This window comes from Hyaena hyaena, unplaced genomic scaffold (genome assembly GCF_003009895.1).
Source record: "Hyaena hyaena isolate Hyena2069 unplaced genomic scaffold, ASM300989v1 scaffold_93, whole genome shotgun sequence".
In the NCBI taxonomy this organism is placed as follows: Eukaryota; Metazoa; Chordata; class Mammalia; order Carnivora; family Hyaenidae; genus Hyaena; species Hyaena hyaena.
The window spans coordinates 933,621-956,885 of record NW_024080724.1 but is presented as its reverse complement, the minus strand read 5'-3'; the positions used below and the strand labels follow the sequence as shown (position 1 = coordinate 956,885).

General features: G+C 52.0%; 1 protein-coding gene across 5 annotated transcripts in view; it reads right to left on the bottom strand.

The window, feature by feature from the left end:
- Positions 1 to 3,250: 3,250 nt before the first annotated feature.
- TBC1D2 (TBC1 domain family member 2) overlaps positions 3,251 to 23,265 on the bottom strand; it is a 50,375-nt gene continuing 30,360 nt past the window's right edge. For 2 of the 5 annotated variants that reach the window (XM_039234793.1, XM_039234796.1), the window contains 7 exons: positions 17,850 to 17,960; positions 12,470 to 12,657; positions 10,922 to 11,398; positions 6,968 to 7,088; positions 5,384 to 5,569; positions 4,495 to 4,616; positions 3,251 to 3,803 (listed from right to left, as the gene is read on the bottom strand). In XM_039234793.1, coding sequence (XP_039090724.1) covers positions 3,596 to 3,803; positions 4,495 to 4,616; positions 5,384 to 5,569; positions 6,968 to 7,088; positions 10,922 to 11,398; positions 12,470 to 12,657; positions 17,850 to 17,960 — 1,413 coding nt within the window. In that variant the 3' untranslated portion in view covers positions 3,251 to 3,595. Of the gene's footprint in view, positions 3,804 to 4,494; positions 4,617 to 4,949; positions 5,040 to 5,383; positions 6,140 to 6,967; positions 7,089 to 10,921; positions 11,399 to 12,469; positions 12,658 to 17,849; positions 17,961 to 20,904; positions 21,040 to 23,265 lie in introns of those variants that run through there. The other 3 variants (XM_039234797.1, XM_039234794.1, XM_039234795.1) reach the window with 3 other exon arrangements.

Genomic DNA, 23,265 nt, shown 5'->3' with positions numbered 1-23,265 from the left:
TGTGTGTGTGTGTGTGTCCTCATTTCCCTGCTCCTTCCCTCCCCCAACCCTGGTCCATTTGAGGAAGGCTAACTCTTGACCATCTTCTGAATTACACACATGGAGAAACTGAGGCCAGAGCAGGGATAGCCTGCCCAGGGGCCCCTAGTTAGAAAACCACACGGTAGGTTTGGCCTCCGTTGGGCCCATCTGCCAGCACCGTATACTGGGTCTTACTGTGGATCGGGAGAGGCCAGGACACCAACGCCACCTTCCTTCCCCAGGTCGGCAGGGCCAGCTTTGTTTAATCTGCCGTGTTGGGTAAATGCCTTGTGCAGGACCAGGGTATGTGTGAGAAAGGGTGGCAAAGTCTTCAGCTCCCTGCCCAACCTGGAGCTTTCTGAGCAATATGGCCTGTGCCCTGGGAGATTGAACTAAGAATGAGGGAACAAGGGCGCCTGGGTCACTCGGTGGGTTAAGTGTCTGACTCTTGATTGTTGCTCAGGTCATGATCTCAGCATTTGTGAGTTTGAGCCCTGCGTTGGGCTCTGCGCTGGCAGCGTGGAGGAAAGAACTGCTTGGGATTCTTTCCCTGCCTCTCTCTATCTTTTCCCTGCTTGTGCTCACACTCTGTGTCTGAAACAAAACAAAACATTAAAAAAAAAAAAAGAATGAAGGAACAGCAGCGTCTGGGAGGTGAGGTCCTACGTGTGGGCATCGTAGCTCTGAGTACGGTGTTCTGTAGAAGTCAGTGTACACCTACCACTTTGGGGTAGAGGTGAGGGGAGTCTTCCAAAGTGCCTTCCAGGCCCTTCTTCTTCTTTGAGGAGCCCCTTCATTCTTGGGGATATTGCTCCAGGGAGGTCCCCTCCTCTACACAATGCTGGGGGCCCAGTGTCTGGGAGAGGGCCGCTGCTTTGAGTGGAGAGGTCCCACACCCAGGGTAGGAAGGTGGGGCTGCGAGGGATCAGATCCTCCGGCCCTAGAAGGCAGCAGCCCCTGGGGATGGGGGGGCAACAGCTGTGGTGCGAGGCCAGGAATCTGACACCAGGGGTGGGCCCCAAACACCCTTTAGGAAGAAGGGGGAGGGGAGGTAAGACAGCAGCAGCAGCAGCCACAGATCTTCTCGAGGTGTGACCACCTCACCCCCCACCCCCATCTCCACCAGCCCCTTTTAGAGCCTCCCAATCAGGTAGATGGTTCTTCCTTCCACCTTCCTTCGTCCGGAGCTATCCCACAGAGCCCTACATGTCTCAGGGAGCTACAGGCCAGGCCTGCTCTTTTCCCCCCGGACCCTTCTGTGTCCCAGCTCCAGGGACATTGAGGTGAAGTGGTCTTACAGTTAGCACCTCTAAGGTGTGAGCATGACTTACAGTCAGCAGCTGTGTGACTTTGGGCACGTTAGCTAACTCCTCTGAGGCTTCATCTCTTCAGTTCTAAACTGAGCGTGGTCTGGAGTGAGCAGTGCTCCAGGGCAGGCCGTTCTCATTCCTGCCTCCAGCACCTCGTTTTAGGGCTGGAGGAGGCCGGACCAGAGTCGATCCCGTGGCCTCCAACCCCCCTGGTGTATCAGAACGCCCAGGCCCCACAAAAGGCTCTGTGTGGGGCCTGGCCCCAATATTCTTTAAAAGCTGCTTAGGTGATTCTGTGGTGCAGCCAGGTATAAACCAGAGGTTACGGTGCTGGGTCAAGGGCAAAGCACCTCACTTTCCCCCAATCCGGGAGGGGCAAGGTGTAGGCCCCTGCTCTGAGCAGAGCCTGGGAGTGGGAGGGGAGAGGAGGAAGGGGGAAGAGGGGATAAAGGAAGAAGGGTGAGAACAGACAGGAGGAGGAGGGGAAAGAGGAGGGAGGGAGGAGAGGGAGGAGGAAGAGGAAGGAAGCAGAGGAAGCAGGGGAGAGATAGGCCAGGAAGAAGGGAGAGGGGAGGGGTGTGCCATTTATCAGACAGCTCCCCGTCTGATCTGGGATTGTTTATTTTTTGCTGAGGAGGGAATTTGAATCTCAAGGCTGGCGCTGAAGGACCAGCTGGGCCTGTCTTTCCTGGAGCCTTGGGCCTTTTTGAAGCCCTCTGGGTGGTTTTTCTATAAAAAGGCAACTCCCTGCCAGTGGTGGTGCTTTTCCCTTGCAAGGCACCAGCTCATCTCCTGGGAGCTCCGGGAGGCTAGAGCCCTGTCTCCCCAGTGACAGCCCCTGTTGGGGGTACAGCTAGGACCCCCGCAGGCCGCCATCACGCCTCACGGATGCCCTTTGGTGATGAAAGGATTTCAGCCGACATAAAAGTTTAGCAAAAATGAGGAAGGTCAAGACACTATGTGGAGTATTCGTGGGATACCCGGCCCTGGGGTCAGCCGGTAGCCCATGTCGTGTGGGAGGAAAGAGCTCCGAGTGCCTCTTCCCCAGAGCTGTGTAGGGGGCGCGGTGTCGGCGAACTGGGTGCCTGCTGCACCAGTTCCTCAACGTTCCCACTTGTGGGTGAGCAGGCTGGTTCCTGGTCCCCAGTGACAGGAACCTCTGGCCAGAGCTGGAAGTTTCCACGCAGACACACCCCCACCCCCCGCCCCCAGTCCTTCCTGCTGAAGACTGCCCAGCCTGAGCCTGTACTGGCACAGTCAAGGGTTTGGTGAGCAATGAGCTGCCCAAATCACTTATACAGCCTTGACTCCCTGCCTGGAACGGAATGGGGAGGCCTGACTGCTGAGGAAGGGCCCGGAAGAGCCCAGAACTGAAATGGAAGTCCTGCACACACTGGGTGCCAGGAGAGACAGCCCTGGCTTGGTGACAGGCTACAGCTGTGTCCCTGTCAACACCTCTTTCTCACCCTCCAGCCTCCCAGTTTTCAGAGAAGAGGTGATTGCCCGGGCCTGGGAGGCAGGTAGACGAAACTCAGCCGTTGGGCGCCTGACCCAGGGCTCTCTGCCCAGCACCCACACCAAGTTCCTTGTGGTGTAGGCAGGGGTTTTCCCTGGGAACCTCTCCCCCCACAACGGAGAGGAGAGCATAGGTGCGGAGCTCGGTGGATGGGAGCTGGGCCTGGGACACAAACCTAACCAGCACTGGGGAGGCACTGTCACCCAGGAAGACACATCGTCAAGCATAGGACCCTAGCTCCTCAGCGACCCAGGAGGGGGGCTGGCCCTGCAGAGACACCCCCAGAAAGAGAACCCAGGGATGTCCCGGGCTGGACAGGCCCTCGTGATGCGATACCCTGGAGCCCTGGACCCACCCAGAAACAGTTGGGAATCACTGGGAATTGCTACGCTTCCAAAGCTTGTTAACTGTTTCTAATATTTATATTGTTTTATACAGACAAAACTTAAAGAACATTCAAGGTTACCCTATAAGACAGCATTCTTGCTTGTCTGTGTGCTAAAGTGCTCTGTGGAAGAGGAGAAAGGGGTGGCACCCCTGGGTATGCGCTCATGAGGGCATGACCCAACCAAAGGCTTCACCGCAGACAATGTTCTGATGGGGAGACCGAGCCCCAGAGAGGGGAAGGGACTTGCCCAGCATCGCACAGTGATGGGGCTCGCGGGCTGGGCCGCTGCTCCACGGCCATCCTCCCGGGGGCCTGCCAGTCAAGGGGGAGAAGGAGCTTTGGGGAGAGCAGGTGGCCAAGTCAGGCCTCCCCCTCCCCCTCGTCCTCACTGGCGCAACCCTCAGGCACCGCTGGGGCTTGCGAGTTCCGGGTCTCCAAGTACTCGGCTTTCAGCCGCTCCAGTTCGCGCAGCTCAGCCTCCAGCCGCTCCCGGTGGGCCGTCCGCAGCTGCCGCAGCTGCTTCATAGGAAAAGGGTTCATGTCGTTGAAGGCGATGTTTATCAGCTTCCTGCGGGGGAGAGCCCAGTCAGCCCAGGGCCCAGCGCCCCACTGGGCCTGCCCTCACCCAGCCTTCCCAGGCACCCTGGCATTCATTCTGTCCACATGGCTGAGGCCCTGGCCCCTGCCCGCACAGAGTGTCGGAGGCCGCGCCCAGGGAGGAAACAGGGAATAAGAAGACAACTTCCACCCCTAGTGCTGTGTACTGAGGCTGGAGGAAGCTTAGGGCTATGGATGCTCTACCCCACTAAGGAAAGGTTGGTCAAGGAAGGCTGCCTGAAAGAGGTGACATGTGAGCGGAGTTTCAAAGAATGAATAGAAGTTGGCCAGGCAACTGTGGTGGTGGTGCAGGTGGTGGGAAGGCCTTCTAAGTAGAGGAAGCTGCAAGATCAAAAAGCCCAGAGGTGGCTGTTGTCCTAGGAACTCAAATAATTCTCTCTGGCAGGATTGTAGGGCATGGGGATTCGGAGCAGGAAAAGGTGGGAAAGAAATGAAATTGCATGGAGGCCTTGAACGCCATGTTAAGGGGCAGACAGACCAGAGGCAGTGGAATGTCCCTAAAGATTTCTAAGCTGTAGCGGAGCATCAACGGCACTGACTCTGCTGCACTCAGCAAACACCAGCATGCCCGCTGCTATGTGTCCTGGGGGCACGTGAGGGTGGTGGGACGGGCAGGGGTGGGGTCAGAAGGGGGTGCTCACTGGCTGTTGCAAATGGTCTTGGTGAAGAGGCGCAGGTACTGGTAGATCTCCAGGCCATCATGCAGCCGCAGGATCTCCTCCTCGTTGTACTTGAAAATGGCCAAGGCGTAGCGGAATATCACCTGGGGGGCAGAGCGGGGGCTCAGGTGGGTCACGGCCAGGGCAGGCAATCCCCAGGGGGAGGAGAAGCCACATACCCAGATGGTGCGGGGCTCCCGGGACAGGCTGCAGGGTTGAAAGCTTGGAGGCAACATGTGTGAGGGGAGGCCTAGGAGGGGCAGAAGGGAGACCTCAAGGGGAGACAGCACAGCTTGGAATCCCGGGATGGGGAGGGACTGAGCCCTGGCTCTGCCCCGACTTGTCCGGACCCTGGGTGACTGCTGCCCTGTTGGACCTGATGGGGGCGATGCTGCATCCACATGGGGCATCAGTAGGGATCAAATGGAGTTACAGACCCGAAGGTGCTCTGTAAACTGCGGTGCGGTACATCGTCAACCACCATGGGGACGCTGGGTGGGACGCGGGGAGGGCCTGCCCAGGGTCTCCTAGAAAGGTGAGGGGCAAAGCTGGGACCATACCCAGTATGGGGCTCAGTCGAAACAGGTGGGGAGAAGGGGGGCCCACACTTCTGCATGGGCAGTGGATGGAATAGGGATGGGCCTCCCGGGTGATGGTCATGGCTCTTCCCCAGGGAAGGGAAATCCTCCCAACTTCTCTTCTGCTCACGGGAGCAGAGCACTTTGGTTTACAAAGCCACACTCCCACGGGGTGTCCTCAACAGCCCTGACAGGGGAGCACCGCGCACCCATTCACCTGGGGCGGAGCGGAGCCCGAGAGGGCTGGCGGGTTGTACCCAGGACTGTCCCCGTCGGCCCTGGCAGCGCCCTACCTTGGTGCCCTCGTACAGGAAGGCGTCCCAGACCCGGAGAAGGATGTTGCTGATGAGACTGTCCGCAAAGACCACGAGGAACCAGTTGAAGGTGATGAAGGAGAGGTCCACGCGGTGCTGTGCCAGGTGAGCCATCAGCCTGGGCAGCTTCTCCAAAAGGAGGTCCTGGAGCACCCGCTGGTCCGCCTGGGAGCCGGGAGGCAGGTGTCAGATGCCACCCTAGGGAAGGGGCTGCCACCCTCCCTCCTTAGCCTGTCCCACAGGCCGGGGGCAGTAGGGGGACCCGGAGTGCCTGGAGGAACCGGAGCCCGGCTTGGCCCCAGAGACCGGCACACGGCGCCCCTCCTCTGCCACGCCCGGCACAGGCAGGAGTCTTCTGAGCTGGAGTGCTGGGCTGTGCTGCGAGGTCTCTGTGGGCTAAGTTCTTGGCCAGGGGCGTTTTGGCCCCTTTGGCCTCCTGAACATGAAGCAGTTCAGACTTGTGTTGGCCTGAACTCTATATATCCATCGGGGGTCTGACACACAAGATGCCCAGGGCAGCCAGCCCATGACCTAGGGTAATTCACTGAATCTGAAATGCCTCTGCTGAAGGACTCACAGGTCACCTGAGGCGATGCGTGGGATTTATCTCACAGGGAGTGGGTGGGAGTGGAGATGGAGCAGCATTTGGGTGGCTGTGTTGATAGTTATTCAAACTAGCTCATAGGTACATGGAAGTTCATATATTATTTTCTCTATTTGTACATTCGAAATTTTCTGTACAAAAAAAAGAGAGAAAATAAACCCTCCAACAACTCCACCACAACAGACTGGCTATACAACACCCCTCGATTTCAGAGACATTAAAACATGAAAGTAAAATATGGAGATGGGAGGTCTGAAATGATTTCGCATTTACACCTGTCAACAAGCCCGGGAAGTAGTACTCCTGTCCAAAAGCAAACAAACCAGGGCTCCAGAGAGGGGATGTCACTGGCCAAGACCACACAGCTAAGGGGAGGGGTCGGGTCTGAGCCCAGCTGCACCTGACTCTGGGCTGGGCTGTGCTCAGAGCGGAGCCGAGGGGGTAAGGAAGGAGACAGCTGTGCTTCTCCGCAGGCGAGGAGGAGCGCGTGTGAAGGCTCACTCCCACCTCCCATCCTGAGGCCCACTTCCACCCACCTGACCTCTGTCTTGAAATTCTTTACTTGCAAAAACCAAGAGACTCTAGATTTTCTTCTCTCTCCCTCCCTAAGAAACCATTTCTTAAAAAAAAAAGAAAGGAAAGAAGGAAGGAAGGAAAGAAAGAAAAAGAAAGAAAGAAAGGAAGAAAGAAAGGAAGAAAGAGACCAATCATTCCTGGTGACCTAGTGTCACCACTGGAATAACAGGTCTATCCCGTGGACAGGGCCCCAACAACTCTAAAGGCCATCACCTCACCAGAACTTCCCAGGAGTCCCAGGGAGGGGCTAATGGCCCCTTGTACAGAGGGAGAAATGGAGGCCTGAGAGGTCTCTGATTTTCCTGATTCACTGGCTTGAAGGAACCACTCAAGGGGCACCACCCTGTGTGGCCTCCAAGTCCCGTCCGCCCTGCGCTGCTCACCTGGGATGATGTGAGCGTCTTGCTATAGTAGTCAGCCGGCATGATGGTCTCCACAATGGCCACCAGGCACCAGAAGGCACACTCCTCTTCCTCCAGGACCAGCAGAGCAATGGCCGCTAGCCTGGAAGGGGAAGAAAGGAGGCCTGCAGGTCACAGCCAGGCAGAGGGTGGCAGAGGTAGCTTTCCAGATCCCCGGGGGCTGTCATGTCCAACCCTAACCAGGCTAGTGTTCTGGCACCTGGGGTGAGAGGGACATGCTTTTGGGGAGGACTACACAGGGGTTTCCAGCGCAGTGGGGAGACCTGAGTCTCTAGGAGGGGCCCTGGAATCCTGTTGCCTACCTGGGAATTCCGAGCCTGCTGCTTCCTTGCTGGATGATTCTGGGCAAGTCCCTAAACCTCTCTGAGCCTCAACCTCTTCATAATAATCACAGGATGATTATGAGGATAAATAAGTTAACAAGAGATAAATGGCCAGCATAGCACCCGACATGTAGTGGAGCGCTTTATGAATGTTAGCTATCCTCACCTTAATCTCCACCGGCTTTGAGACCTCGGTAAGTGTGCTAACCTCTCTGAGCCCTGTTTTCCTCATCTGTAAAGTGGGATTAACAATCTCCACCTCCTAGGGCTGTGAGGCATTTTGAACAAGACAGGATGACAGTGTCTTGCTAACCATCTGGCACAAAGCAGATGCTCATTACACAGAATTCTTTCTCTCATTTGCTTCCCTTCCCCCTGAAGTTACCATGAAGCTCTAATGAGATCATGGTAAGAAAGGAAAAGGTCCACAGCACTGAGCAGGGATGCCAGCGTGGAAGAAGTACTATTTTCTCTACTCCCATCTTTCCTGGCAGGTCTCACCCGGGGCCAATCCAGGAATGCATTTCCCAAAATGCAATGGTCTCTTAAGATGCTAGGTGAATACAAGGTCCCTAATTCAAAGATGTTTGGGAAATGCTGCATACTCTAACCCCCTTTAGAGGCTGATGGTATACAACATCTTAGTAAAAGCCTCTGAGAAATTCGGCAGTGACAAATCCCCATGTGACTCTAACCTAGGGCTGTCCATTGAGGCTGTGGAGCCCCTTTTGTACAGTGCACCCACTGAACACCCTGAGGGAGATGCCACCTTACAGCATTGTGAAGCCTCACACTCTTGATGGGCTTAAAGAACACACATCATTGTCTAGCTATTTATCCTTCTCTGGGCTCTTACTAGACTGGATTCATGACCTCCAACCTCTTCTGAGGTTCGTATTGTTTAAAGAAACAGGATCAATTCTCAAAAGAAAAAAGAAACCTCTTTTCTCTCCCCAGTAGATTGGGAAGGAATTTCTTTTCACTCTGGCTAAACTATCTGTACAAATCCTCCTGAATCTGAGCTGAGTGGATGAAGAGAAGAGTCAATGGTCTTTTTGGAAATAGGAAACTCTGCCCTCTCAGAGATGGGGAAAGGGGGCCTTCTGAGGTCATTTAGTTCAGGGATAACAAATGTGTGAAACACTGGCACCACTCTCTTTTGTCTATGCCCAGAGCAGACATAACTAATCAATCACGACAACATCCCTTTGTCTATGCCCAGGGCAGACATAACTAATTCATCATTGTTCTCTTTCCCACCGACTCTGGAGGCTGCCTCAGAAACTCTCACCAAGGCTCTAGGCAGATTCTTCCTACTGGTCATCCTGGGTCTAGATAAACTTGAGATGGGAAGACCCGAGTCCTGGAAAGCAGAAGTGACTTGCTCAGAGTCAGACAGTCAGCTGGCGGTAGAGTGGAGACAGAACCCAGGGCTCCCAAAGTCCCAGCCTGGTTTTCTCTCCACCCTACCCCGTTCCACTGGAGCCTCAGGATGCACCCGGTCCAGGAGCTGGATGCTGGCACCTGCTTAGATCTCTGCACACTAAAAGGTCAGTAATGAGAAGCTTCTGGTACCAACTAGGGCCCACCAAGTGCTCAGGGCTGCAACCAGACTCCAACTTCAGGCCTTCAGGCTCAAGTGCGTCTCCAAAGGAGGTAGCATGGTGATGTGGGAAACAGCTACTTTTAAAGCACTCCACTCATGTTTTTAAAGGCAAGTAGCTTTAACATTTCTGCCCTTAACCAGCACTGTATTATTGCTACGATATCTGTCACCCTCTAAACAGGATGACCTGTTGCATAGAAAGAAGCAGGTTGTGTCCTCCGCATGCAGTTCTAACAGTTGCCACTAGATGGCGGCACTCAGACAAGTGAAAGGGGCCTGCAGGGTGGGGGTTTAAGGGCCGCACTCTCCACATTTGAAGGGGCTCTTTTCATTCCAGGTAACTTTTGATAGTAAGCAACAATATGAATGTCTGCCTAAACACCAATTGTCAGTACAAAAAGAAAGTACAGAGAAAGAATTAAAGAAATATTCTCGGGTGTCACCCCCTTCTCGGTCTGTTATCCCTACATACCCCTCCACAGCCTTTGTGCTGCCTCTTTCTACACAGGGAAAAGCTCCTTTCCTTCTAGTTTATCTCAAGAACCTTCCCACTATAGGATTTCCCCCGCCCCTTCAGCTGTGCTGTGGTTTAACTCTGAATTCCCAGTAACTGAATATGCATATATGCTCAATTTCACCCAATTTAGGCTGGAAATCAAGTATCAAAAATATCTACCCTCAGGAACCATTAAAATTTGAGTAGAGACTCTCTGAATGTTTATTATGTGTTAAAGAAATGTCATACACCACCTATTTTGAAAAAAAGACCAGAATGTCTTCTGTAAATATTGCTCAAGTGTATGCATATTTAAATTAAATTGAGTCAAAGGGGTGCCTGTGTGGCTCAATCCATGGAGCTTTTGACCTCGGCTCAGGTCACGATCTCACAGTTCGTGAGTTCGAGCCTCATATCAGACTCTCTGCTGTCAGGGCAGAGCCCACTTTGAATTCTCTGTCCCCCTCTCTGTGCCCCTCTCCCACTCACACTGTCTCTCTTTCTGTCTCTCAAAAATAAACATCAAAAAAAACTTTAAAAACAAATAGAGTCCAAACTCGTTTTGGGGAGTACCTGAGATTACGTAACCTCTATCGAGATAGCTAAGGGCATCCACGAGAGTCCTCCATAGTACTGACGGAGGCAGCCCTACAAGTCACCCTACCCTACCTCCACCCCCAATCCCTCATCTCCAGCTGTTGGACCAGAAACAGAACCGTCTTCAGGCTGGGCCCATCGCATTCTTCCCTTTGGGAATTTGGGCCTATGGCATGAGGGTATTGACAAGTGGGACGACTTGCTGAAAAGGCTCCAGACTGAGGGGCTGAGGTCTCCACTCTGAACAGCCTCGATGGGCCCTAAATGTCCAAGGAACGATGGATCGAGGCTGGTCTGCTGAGAAAAGGAGGCAGACATGCAAAGCAAGAGACGCCAGAGACCGCGAGGCCCCTGAGCAGCTGCAGAGCAGGAGCATGGTGTTGCAGTGTCCGGATGTGGCCCCAGCTGCTTCGGCGTGCTTGGCACCCCTGGGCTCGTGTGGTGCTGGGGCCCTGCTGGAGAGAGGGGACGCCTCGGTTTCTAATGACCATCTGGTCTTGTCCTCTCTTTTCTTTTCGTAGGTTTTATGAGCTTCCCCTGTAACGTTTACAAATTTTCTTTCTCTTGGGTTCCTCTGAATGGATTCTGTTTGAAGCAAGTGAGCCTTGACCCACAGTTCTGCAATATGTGAGCTGAGCTGTGCCCTGCAAAATCCCAGGAGACAATGGGGGGCCCCACCCTGAGCACAGATCAAAGGAGAGAGCCCGACATGGTGAACTACCACGGTCTTGAACCTGTCCTTGTCCCCATCTTGGACATGTCTGTATTGGCCCCATCTGTATGGTGGGAATCAAGCCTCCTGGGCTCGCCTCTCCATGTTCTTGGGAGACTCCAGAGAGACAGAGAGGTCTAAAGAACAAGGGCTGTGCCCTCACGAGGGCCATGATGCTCACCTGTTCAGGCCCTGGCAGTAGCCGATGGTGGGGTTTTGCCAGGAGAAGGCCAGCAGCACCCGGCGTAGCTTGTCGGGGAAGCTGGAGCTGGGGCAGGTGAAGTGCTTGTTGTTGGGGAAGGTACGGTTCAGGTCCAGCTCAATTTGGCGGGCCGCGGGGTGTTCATGAACCTGACCCCGGCTCAGCAGCTCCTGGTAGCGGCCGGGGCTCCACAGGTGCTGGACGCGGAGGTGGACCAGCCACCTCCAGACACGCGGCCGGTGCTCTCGGGGCACACCTGCCCGCAGCAGCTGCTTCAGCTCGACCGAGGGTGTGAGCTCGCCCAGGGCGGCCCACCGCTCCCGCAGCGGCCGCTCCACAGCCTCGTGGGCCAGCAGGTGGTGGGAGTGCACCTCTAGTGCCTGGATCTTGGCCAGCAGCTTCAGGTCTTCCACCTCGTAGTTGGGCACCGTCAGGAAGCCATACTCGTCATACTCGCTGCCAGCAAAAGCCCATGTTAGCAACACTTTGCAGAGTCCCTCCCCAGAGAACGGGTGGTGGGGAGGGGCTGGACCCCAGGCACAGTTCCTGCTTGGGCTTCACTGTGGGTTAGCCATGTGGCTTTGGGCAGGTCACTTCAGTTCTCTGAACTTCACTTTGCTCATCTGCACAAGGGGTAGAAGAATTCCTGCTCTGCCTCGTAAAGACCCGTTGCTACCCTCTGTGGTAAAATGCTGGGGGCCTAGACAGTGCCTGGTATACAGTAAGCACCTAGTAAGTGAATCCTGGGCAGATGTAAAGGACCCTCTTACTCCATGAAGCCTTAGGCTCAAGGAGCCCTGCGGTGCCAATGCGGAATCCCACTTACAGAGAGTAAGCCCAGGGATGGAAGGGGAGCAGAGCACCACCAACAAGCAAGATGGGACGGCTGGGAATCCATTCCAGATGGCCTCTCATTGATTTAACATTTATCTGCCCTGTGTGCTGTGCACGTAGTGTCCCCTCTGGTCCTCCTGATCCTGCAAAACAGGGATCTTAGCCCACATCTGACGGAGGCTGCATATGCGGCCCAGAAAGGTCAAGTGACTTATCCAAGGTCACATGGGGACAGAGCCAGGTGTGGCTCCAAAGCCTGGGCTCCTTCCACGGAGCCTCCCAGCCTTCAGGGGCCTTTGGATGGCAGCCACAGCCCGTTGTTATATTTAACTGCCCACGTCAGTTGTGCTCTGCAAGGGCCTGGCCTGGGGAAGGCAGCTGGCCTGTCTCTTCTCCCCCTCTCTGACAAGCACCTCTGGGAGGCAGCCTGGGGAAGTGGACAAAACAGGGCTCGGGAGGCGGACCCAGGTCAGATGCACCCATATGCTGCACGGCCACGGGGAAGGGGCTGCCTTCTCTGCGCCTGCACCACCTCAGCTGTAAGATGGGGCTTGTTGCAACCATGCGCTCATCGCCCGAAGATGAGAGAACATAAGGGACGCACGGGGCTCGTAGGCGGTCAGCAGGGAGCGGCAGCTGGGGTCCCCCAGGTCACGAAGGCCACGGCTGGCCCTTGCTGCCCGCGGGGCTCACCTGACGGGGCTCAGCTCCGCGTCTTCGGCCGACGCCTCCCTGGCTTCCCACTGCAGCGCCTCCTGGGTGAGCTGCCTCAGCAGCTCGGCGCACTCGCTGGCCTCGCCGCCCATGGCCTCCTGCAGCCTCCGCAGCCCTGCCAGGTACTTGCTTTCTACCTGGCAGTTCTTGGCTTGGAGGTAGGCGCACTGTGGAGGCAGGGGTGAGGCTGTCAGGCCACCCTTCTCCCAGTCATCCCCCACCCCTCCCCACGCCCAGCCCTTCGTATAAGGGAAAGGAGATGGGCCCCAAACCAAAGGCAGGAAAGGCTCCAGGCAAGAAAGCCAGGCCGGGGCGGCAGCTGGGTTCAGAAGGAAGAGGGGAGAGCAGGGCAGGGCGTTCTTGCATAACCTGAAGTCTCATCCTGGTCCCACCACTGCTGGCTGGGTGACCTAAGGCAAGTCACTTAACCTCTCTGTGCCTTAGCTTCTTCTAAACAATGGAAATGCTATGGATTTCGGTGAGGATTAGATGAACTGATGCATGTAGAGCCTCTCTCGGGGCACCTGGCCTAGAGCCATTCTCTGTAGGTGGTATCACCGAGCAGCACCCAGGAGACGGCCCTGAGGCTCTGGACGCTGCCCTTGTTGCCTCCTGCTGCCACAACACCTGCTCTTCCCATTCCTGCTACGCGTCACTCGTCTCCCGTCAGTGGTCAGCCTGCATGCGCCCTGCCCCCATCTTGAACTTCTTTCTTTTCTATGTATTTCTCTTTACATAAGGTGAGTGTTCTGAGCAAGTCAGGTCCCTTTCCTAGGCCCGTCTTCCTTCTTTGTTTTAAGCTGGACGGGAAAAATCAGGCTCATAGTTTTGCTGTGACCTCTGGGCCGGGCTGGCTCCTGTCTCAGCCTGGGGTGGCAGAGCGGGAGCCTCCTGGTCAAGGCTGCTGCTCTGCTGCACCCCTGCCCGGATCACCATCTCCAGATGTCGGCTGAGCACCGACTCCAGGCCATCGGGTGAGCCTGCTCCTCCCCATTTCAGGCGGCTCCCACTTCCATGTCCCTCGGCCGGCAAGGCTGCTTCCCGAGCCCCCTCCCAGTACTCTTCTCAGGCACTTCTGCTACAGACCCCCAAATCTCCCTGCTCTCCAGCTCACCTCTGCAAGCCCAGTGAGCCCCTGGCTTTCTCAAAACATAAGTCTGATTGAGTACTGCACCCCCCCCCAAACCCTTCTACAACTCCCAGTTTCCTTAAAGAATGTCCCAACATTTCCCCCTCCAGCCTCACATCTCCTTTCCCACCTTCCCCCTTTCTCTCAATCTACAGGTCGTGACCGTGCAGTCTCTTCCCTTGAAAGGCCTTTCTCCACTCTATTTGCCTGGATAACACCAACTCACTTTTAGGACTCAACTCAAGAAGGTACCTCCACCTCGAAGCCCTCCGTGACTTTCTTTCTCCCTTTGGGCCCCAAAGACTCCTGTGTGCCCAACTGCATCTTGATGGTGTTTGACTCCACTAGTGTGCATGCACCCTCTCTGAAAAGTCTTAGAAGGCCTTTTGTTAGTTTTTCTTTAAATGTTCAGTAGAATTCATCAGTAAAGCCATCAGGTCCAGGGCTTTTCTTTGTTGAGAAATTTCTGATTGCTAATTCAGTCTCCTTACTAGTTATATAGGCCTATTTTCAGGCTTTCAATTTCTTCATGATTTAGTCTTGGTAGGCTTTGTGTTCCCTGGGATTTGTCCATTGCACCTGGTGATCCAGTTTGTTGGTATACAATTGTTTACAACATTCTTATGATCCTTTTTATTTCTGTAGAATCAATAGTAATATCCCCACTTTCATTTGATGTTGAGTCCTCTCTCTTTTTTATCTTAGTTCACTTAGCTCAAGGTTTGTTAATTTTGTACATCTTCTCAAAAAAAAAATCAACTCTTGGTTTCACCGATTTTCTCTATTACTTTTCTGTTATCGATTTCATTTATTTCTGCTCTGATCTTTATTATTTTCTTCCATTGGCTAGCTTGGGTTTAGTTCTTCTAGTTCCTCAAGTTATAAAGTTAGGCTGTTGATTTGAGATCTTTTTGTTTGTTTGTTTGTTTTTGTTTTTAAATTTTTTTTTTTTATTTATTTCTAGGAGAGAGAGAGAGAGAGACAGCGTGAGCAGGGGAGAGTCAGAGAGAGAGGGAGATACAGACTCTGAAATTGGCTCCAGGCTCTGAGCTGGCAGTCAGCACAGAGCCCGACGCGGGGCTCGAACCCAGGAACCGCGAGATCATGACCTAAGCGAAAGTCGGATGCCCAACCGGCCAAGCCACCCAGGCGCCCCTCTTTTTTGTTTTTTTAAAGAAGGTGTTTGTAGCTATAAATTTCCTCCTCAGCCCAGAGCCTGGAGTCTGCTTTGGATTCTGTGTCTCACTTTCTCTCTGTCCCTCCTCTGCTTGTACTCGGTCTCTCTCGCTCTCAAAAATAAACATAAAAAAAATTTCCTCCTCAGCATGGTTTTTGCTGTGTCCCATAAGTTTTGATATGTTATGTCTTCTTTTTCATCTGTCTTTAAGTCTTTTCTAATTTTCCTTTGTAATTTCTTCTTTGGTTCATTGTTTCAAAGTATGTTGCTTAAGTTCTACAAGTTTGTGGATTTTCCAGTTTGACTTCTGTTATTGATTTCTAACTTCATCCCACTCCAGTTGGAGAAGATACTTAGCATGATATCTGTTTTTTTTTAAAATCTACTGAGATTTGTGGCCTAACATATGGCTTGTCCTGGAAAATGAGGAGAATGTGTGTGCTGTTGTCGCTGGGTAGAGGGTTCTGCGTTATATGCCTGTTAGATCTTTTTGGTGTATTGTGTTGTTCAAGGCCACGAGTTCCTTACTTATCTTCTGTCTGGTTGTTTTCCCTATTACTGAGAGAGGGGTACTAAAGTCTTCAACTATTATTGTAAAATTACCTATTTTTCCCTTCAATTCTGTCAGTTTTTGCTTCATATAGTTTGGTCTGTTATCAGGTATATAAATGTTTATAATGGCTGTATCTTCTCACTGTATTGAACCTTTTATTAACACATAATGTCATTCTTGGTCTCTTGTAACTTTTTAAAAATTTAAAGTCACCGCGGTCTGATATTAGCATAGCCACCCTATTCTCTTCTGGTTACTATTTCATGGAATATCTTTTTCCGACCTTTCACTTTCAATCTATTTGTGTCTCTGAATATAAAGGGAGTCTCCTGTAAACAGCATATAGTTGGATATCCATTCTGCCAAACTCTTTTAATTGGAGATTTTAACCCATTTACATTTAAGTAATTATTGATAAGAAGAGACTTCTGTCCTTTTGGTATTTGTTTGCTAGGCCTTATACCATTTTTGTCCCTTGTTTCCTGCATTACTGCCTTTTTTGTGGGTTGATTTTTTTTTTTTTGTGGTGAAATATTTAAATTCCCATTTTATTTCCTTTTGTGCATATTCTATAGCTACTTTCTTTGCAGTTACCATGGGAATTAATTTAAAATTCTAAAGCTATAACATTCTAATTTGAATTTATACCAGCTTAACTTCAGTAGCAGGCAGAAACTCTGCTCCTTTATAGTTCCATCCCTACCTTTTGGGTTGTTGATGTCACAACATTACGTCTTTATACATGGTGAGCCCCAAAACTTAGAATAATAATTCTTTAAAATACACTGGTTTCCAAAATTAGGTAGAAAATGAAGTGTGGAGTTATAAGTCAAAGTTGTAATAATAGTGGCTTTTAGATTCATCATTAAAAAATGTCTTAGTCTCTTAAATCATGTAGAAAACAAAAGTGGAATTATAAACCATTTTTACCATAATACTAGGTTTCATAATTGCCCATGTGTTTACTTCTACTGAGATTTGTATACCTTCAAACACCTGTGAGTTACTGCCTAGTGTCCTTCCATTGCACCCGGCAGGTCTGTCCAAGTATTTCTTGTGGTGCAGATCTAGTGGGAATGGAGTTTCTCAACTTTTGTTTCTCTGAAAATGTCTTAATTTCTCCCTCACTTTTGGAAAAAAGTTTTGCCAGATACAAATTTGCTTCCTTTGTTTTTTGTTTTTGGCATTTTGAGTATACTGGCCCACTGCCTTCTGGTTTCCAAGGTTTCTTTTTTTCTAAAAAAAATTTTTTTGTGTGTTTATTTTTGAGAGAGAGAGGGAGAGACAGAGTGCAAGTGGGGAAGGGGCAGAGAGAGAGGGAGACAGAGTCTGAAGCTTGGCTTCCAAGGTTTCTGATGAGAAATCTGCTCAAAATCTTCTTGAGGATTCCTTGTATGTGATGAGTTCCTTCTCTTTCCACACGCAAGTGGTCTCTCTGTATTTGGCATTCAAAAGATTGATTGTAATGTGTCTCAGTGTAGGTCTCTTTGAATTTATTTTACTTGGTATTTGTTGAGTTTCTTGGACATTTTTATTAATATCTTTCATCAAATTTAGGAAATTTTCAGTCTTTATTTCTTCACATATTCTCTCTGCTCCCCCCCCCCCCCCCCCCTTCTCCTAGGACTCCCATACTATAATGGGTATGTTGGTCTGGTTAATGGTGTCTCACAGATTACTTAGGCTCCGTTCATTTTTCTTAATCTTTTTTTTCTTTCTGTTTCTCAGACTTAATAATTTTCACTGTCCTATTTTCAAGTCCACCGATTCCTTCCACCTGCTTGAATCTGCCTTTGAAACCCTCTGGTGGCTCTTTCATTTCGGTTATTGTTCTTTTCAGTTCCAGACTTTCTTCTTGATTTCTTTGTAGGTTTTCTATCTCTTTATTGATATTCTAATTTCTTCATACATTGCTTTCTTGATTCTCCACATCTTCCTTTAGTTCTCTGAACATCTTTAAGACAATTGTTTTAAAATCTTTGTCTAGTGTTATCTAGCATCACGTCTTTTTCAGGGGCAGTTTCTACTACTTTCTGTGGGGATCAGATTCTCTCAATTTAAGAAAAAATTTTGTTTTTTGATTGTTATCAGCTGTCTCTGTGCCAAGAGAGGTCCTCTCTTTTCTGAGTTTTTCCCTGGGTGTACACGGCCACTTTCTAATTTCCCCGTATAAGCAGTTGTTTTTGAATGTCTAGTCTTTGATATCTGGCTCCCAAAAGGGGAAAAGGAGAAAAATGAAGTGGGGCAGCCCCTGGAATCCTCTGGAAGTTACTCTAGCCCGGAAGGGAGGTACAACAATGGCCGCCTGCCCCTTCCTCTGTACTTCTGTGATCAGATGCAGCAATGGGCCATCAGAGCACAGATGCCTGAGGCAGAAAGGCAGCTCGTAAATGGCACAGTCCAGAGGTGGGGCAGGCAGGTGATGAGGACAGAGTGATGCAGGGGTGAGAAGGTGAGGGACTGAAGGTGGCTGGGCAGGGAGATGGGCTCCGTCTCTCACCTTCATCAGGAGGGCCCTCTCCTTCTCAGCCACCCTTCTCCAGATCTTTGTGACTTGGTGGATCTCGGAGTTGAGGAAGCCATTCTGGGTCCGGTACGCTTCTATGTCATCCTGGAGAAGAGAGCAAAGCATGTGACAAGTTGCCCTCTCCCCGGTCCTCACCCTCTTGTGAGCTGCTATGTGAACACCTCACTTCCTTCCTTCAGAAATTTCTAATGACAACAGAAAAGAACGTAGTATTATAGACAGTCCCCTTCCCTAGACTTGACCCCAGCATGATACGGTAGACAGAGCATCAAGCCTGGAGTTCAAGTCTCAGCTCTGACTTCCTGGCTGGGAGGCTTCATTCAACAACTCTGACTCTGTTTTCTCATCTGCAAAAGGGGTAAATACTATTTCAGTAGGCAGGTGGAAGACCACGTGAGGTAATGTGTGTCATAATGCTAAGTACAATTTGGGGTGGAAAATTTTTACCTAAGTCGCTCTGTAAATATGCAGTTGACCCTTCGACAACACTGGGGCTTGGGTGTCGAACCCCCTGCACAGTTGAAAATCTGTGTATGACTTTTGACTCCCTCCAAATTTAACTGCTAATAACCTGCTGTTGGCCAAAGTCTTACTGGTAACACAAAGAGCACATATGTCATGTGCCATGTGTATTTCACGCTGTGTTCTTACCATAAAGTGAGCTAGAGAAAATGCTAAGAAAATCATAAGGGAAAGAAAATACATTTACATTACTAGACTGTATCTATCAGAAAAAATCTGCCTGTAAGTGGACCCATGCAGTTCAAACCTGTGTTGTTCAAGGGTCAACTGTACTTTTCTACGTGGCTACATAAACCTCCCAATGATCATTCTTAATGTCTGATGACTATTCTGTTGGGTGAATTTACTACAGTGTAGTTATAATCCTTCTGTTATTTTTGATTTGAGCCCTGAGTGCTTTCAGTTTGGTTTTGATTAAGAACAGTGCTGTGATGCACATCTCTGAGCCTGGAGTTTTCCTTTTGCGAGCTGTCCAGGGACAGAGTAAGATCCTGCTGCTTGGGCACTTGAGGAGAAGCTGGCCAAGCGCTGGGGAGGTGCCAGCAGGAGCCTGAGCCTCAGAAAGGAGCAGACAAAGCACTGGCTCTCAGCCTTCATTCTGCTGGGATGGGCCTTACAGAAGCAATGGACAGCACATGCTCACATCTATCCCTACCAATTCCAGGACATCCACTAGCTGAAACTCAACCCCTTTCGCTCCTACTTTAGAAATATGCTGGGCTGTAGGTGCATGTGAGAGATGCTATTGCAGGCATGACTTCAGATAGGCCCTGATTTATCTGGAAATTAAGAGCATCACACCTGTGATGCCTGTGGCACCTCATTATCAGGGATGTGTCACTTGCGCACAGCTCACAGGCCATCCTGACCCTCCCGGAGTGGGTCTGCATTTTGGCCACGATCTTTCCCAGTCCAGAAGCTCCGATTCATACCCAGGGTCTGCTGCCCTCCACCTAGATGGTTGACACAGTGTGAGGGCCGCACGATCCCAGGGCTCCTTAGCTAGAAATCAAAGGCCCAAGCTGACTTCATTCATCACTTGGCGTTTCACCACTCAGCTGGGACTCTCCGGCTCTCGGTGGAGTCTCCCGCCCCAGCCACCCCTGCTTTTGCAGCCCTCACTGTACTGTGTCCAGGCTGCAAGGCTGTGTGTCCTCAGGTTGGGCTTGCTCTCCGCTCTCTCGGTCTGGCCGGGACCTGGGTAGTTTCAGCTCCCCAGCCTGTACTTCCTCCTATACTCCAACTGTGTCTGTCCTACATCAAAGTCTGGGCTCCCTTTTCTCAGGCGGTACCAGCTGCTCTTTTGCCACCCGCTTCCTCTCCATGAACCCCATTTCCTTATCCTTATGTGGAGGGGAGGTGAGCTTGGTGCGAATCCTCATGTTTGCAGCATGAGGACCAACCTCCGGTGAGCATCAGGATTCTCCAGGGCCACTCCCGTTGCCCGCTACATTTTGGTGTCAGGAGATTTGGTAGATTTATGAACACAGAGGCTGTGTGGGCTCCCTGCAGCATCACCCCTTGCCTCCACCCCGCACTGAGCACACCATCCCATTCAATCCCTCCAGTGGCCCTGAAAGTCTCAGAGGCTCTGAAAAGGACAGCTGTACCAGGCAGGGTGTGACTAAGCCCAGGGCTGTGAGATTCGAAAGCCAAGTCCAAGCTCTGCACTTACTGCCTAGACAGTCCCTAAGCGCTGTCCCCACTGCAATCCACCTGGACGCCAAAACTCTAGTCTCATCCTTCAAGGGATGGGTTCGGTAGTCTGGCTGAGCGCACGCAGGCCTGTCTAACCTCTCTGGCCCTGCCCTCAAGTTCAATCACAACACATCAAAGACACAGGCGTTGCTGAGCGCCGACTGTGCCTGGTGGTCAGGGGGTCAACTCTGGGGCCGTGCTGCCTGGATATAACCCCTGCCTTCACCGAGGAGCCCCAGCACAAGTGCCTCATCCCCTCAACGGGAAGTCAGAATAACAGTGCTGCTGTTGGGAGGATGTGAATAGTCAATACTGCAAAGGCTGAGGGTGGTGGGGGGCAAGAGGTGAATACAAAGCAGGCACCTCCTTATCCAGGATCTCACCCACTGCCTTCCTCCTGCGCCTGCTGAGGGGCTTCCCACCACTACTCGTGTGCGGTCTTCCCAAGTGCCCGGGAAAATACAACAAGCTTCCACACACGGGAGGAAAAGAGCTACCAGTTGTTGCCTGAGTCCCTACTATGTGCCAGACCCATTTCCCTCACCCACATTACTACATGTCATTTATCTTCACAATGCTGTGGGATGAGTCCTAAAGTACTATCGTTCCCATTTTACAGATGAGGAAACAGTATAGAGAGGGTCAGTTCTCCTCGTCATGCGGCTAGAACGCGAGAGAGGCAGGATCCAAACCCTGGTGTGTTCAGCAGGAACTGAAAACCAGCGCTGGGTGAAAAGTGCACCACCGCCCGGGTTCTGCCTCCTCGTCCCATCCCTCTGTCCTCATCCCAGGCCCAGAAGATGCTCACTGGCTTCTCCAAGCCTTTGGACATGTTGCGCGGGGCAGCCTGCCTCCAGCCCAGTCAAGGAGGGTGGCGGTGCACCCTTGGAGCGGCAGTGGGGTGGCCTCTGGGCAGCACCTTCCCAGTCAGCTCATCGCCCTACCTGGGGTGTTCTTCTTGGCTCAGAACTGTAGGGAGGAAAAAGAGAGAGCTCAGAGAAGAGAATGCCACATGACAGTTGCCAATAAGCAAAGGAGGAAAACACAACTGGAGGAAGGGGACAGGAGGAAGAGAGTCTGCCTGCCTGCCTTCAGAGGGGTCAGGAGCCTGGGAACTTTCTCGGGGAAATGCCGCATGGGCTAGCCCTTTTGCTACTGGGGGAGATGGTGGGTCAGGTATGGGGAGACCTGGGATCTAGCCGCAAACCTGCTGCTTGCGCTGTGTGACCCTGGGCCGGTCCTTCCCCCTGTCCAGGGCTCAGCCGTCCCTGCCAGAAAACAAGGGGGCAGACCAGATCTCTGCATCTCCCAGCTCTGAAACTCAAGAGCTCAATGAGTCTGTTCTCAAATCCATACCTTCAACAAGGGGGCACTTCCTTAAAGATGCTTGTCCTCAGTCACATGGCAAGCAAGTGAACTGTGTCCCCAGACTGAAAGACTGGGTTTTTGAAGATTGTTCTATTTTTTTCTAGATCAGATACATTAAAGGCTAACAAATGAGGAACTCTAGAACTTGCAATTCTTTCTAGCAAAAATGCTGGGCCTCTGAGGATCAGCTGCAAGGTTACATTTGGTTGATGTTAATCTCCCCATATCTGGGCTCACTGATAATCCCTGAACATGCAAATCCAGGGGCATTCTGTCTCCTAGGTGAGTCCATGCTTCCAGTCAATTCTGGGGGGCGGCCTGGAGGCACCCTGCTCTATAGGGCCTTCAACTGTGGATTCCTGCAAGATGGGCACAGAGAGGACTTATCAGGGCAGAGGAGAATGGGGAAGCAGGGCAGAGGAGGGTGGGGAAGGAACTTCCCAGCCCAGAAAGCTTGCTAACAACCTAGCTCCATCTGCATTTGGAAAGATTTTGTTTTCATTCTGAACTTGAAGGAATCTGGTTTTAAAGGAAAAATATCCAGAGACTGGCTATGTATTTTCTTTATGCTGAAGGAAATGGAAGGGAATCTGGGTTTTGTGTTATTTTCCTTTACCCTCCTGTCAGCCGCGTGAGTAGGAACAGTTAGGCCGCTTTATAGGGAGGTGAGGGGACTTGCATAAGGTCACATAGCTAGTAAGAGGCAGAGCCTGGATCCAAACACAGGTCTGCCTGCCTTCAGGGCTGGGGCAGTGACCACTGTACCACTGCCCACTGCTCTTACAAAGGCATCTGGATTTTTCTTTTTTCCTTCGGCTTCCCCTCTTCCAGCAGCAGCGCTCCGGGCCCATGGCACAGGAGCCCCCACAGTTATACGTATATATACACGTGCAGCTGCATGTGGTGGGTTTGGGGAATGACTGGCCACAGTTATACAGCTGCCTTTAAGGACAGTGGGGGCTGTGAGCGCCGATCCCCGAGCTCCGGCTCCCTGGAGGTCTGGCAGCTCCTGTCACCACATCCTGGAGACGCCGCAGCCCGCGGCAGGCATCACACCTAACATGGATCGCCGATTCCCTGCGCTGCAGCTCGTCTCTGTGGGAGCCATGGGCCTGGGTAAGGAAGGCAGGGTCGGCGGCATTCGCTGGAAGGCCCGGAGAAACTGGACGGCAGCGGAACAGACACTAGTCAGGGAGTTCCAGTTTCACACCTCCTCAGCTCGGGGCCCCTGTCAGCCTCAGCCTTCATGCACGCGGTGGGGAGCACAAAGGGACAGCCTCACTGGGCTGGTGGAGCATCAGGTGAGGTGATTCGAGCAGGGCATTTGGGACGGTGGCCGCCGTGCAGCAGAGAGTCTCGCAGAGGAGCGGCGATTACTGCCATCATCACGAGCAAGTCACAGCCAGCCACACATCACACGCCTACTGTGTGCTGGGGGGGGGTGGTGCACGGTGCCGGGGGGGGGCGCGGTGCTGGGCACCTTGGGGACTTCTGAGGGCGTCAGCGTGGCACTTGGCCGGCCTGGCACTCAGGAGTTCTGACCTCATCTTGTACTCTTCCATCTCTAATGATAATCTAGAGATACTTTCCCCTTCCAGCCTGGGATATCACGAAGAGGTCAAATTGCTCAGGGTCTTCTGGTTAAGAAAGACACGGCAAGGGGCGCCTGGGTGGCTTAGTCGGTTAAGCGTCCGACTTTCGCTTAGGTCATGATCTCGCGGTTCGTGGGTTCGAGCCCCGCGTCGGGCTCTGTGCTGACTGACAGCTCAGAGCCTGGAGCCTATTTCGGAGTCTGTGTCTC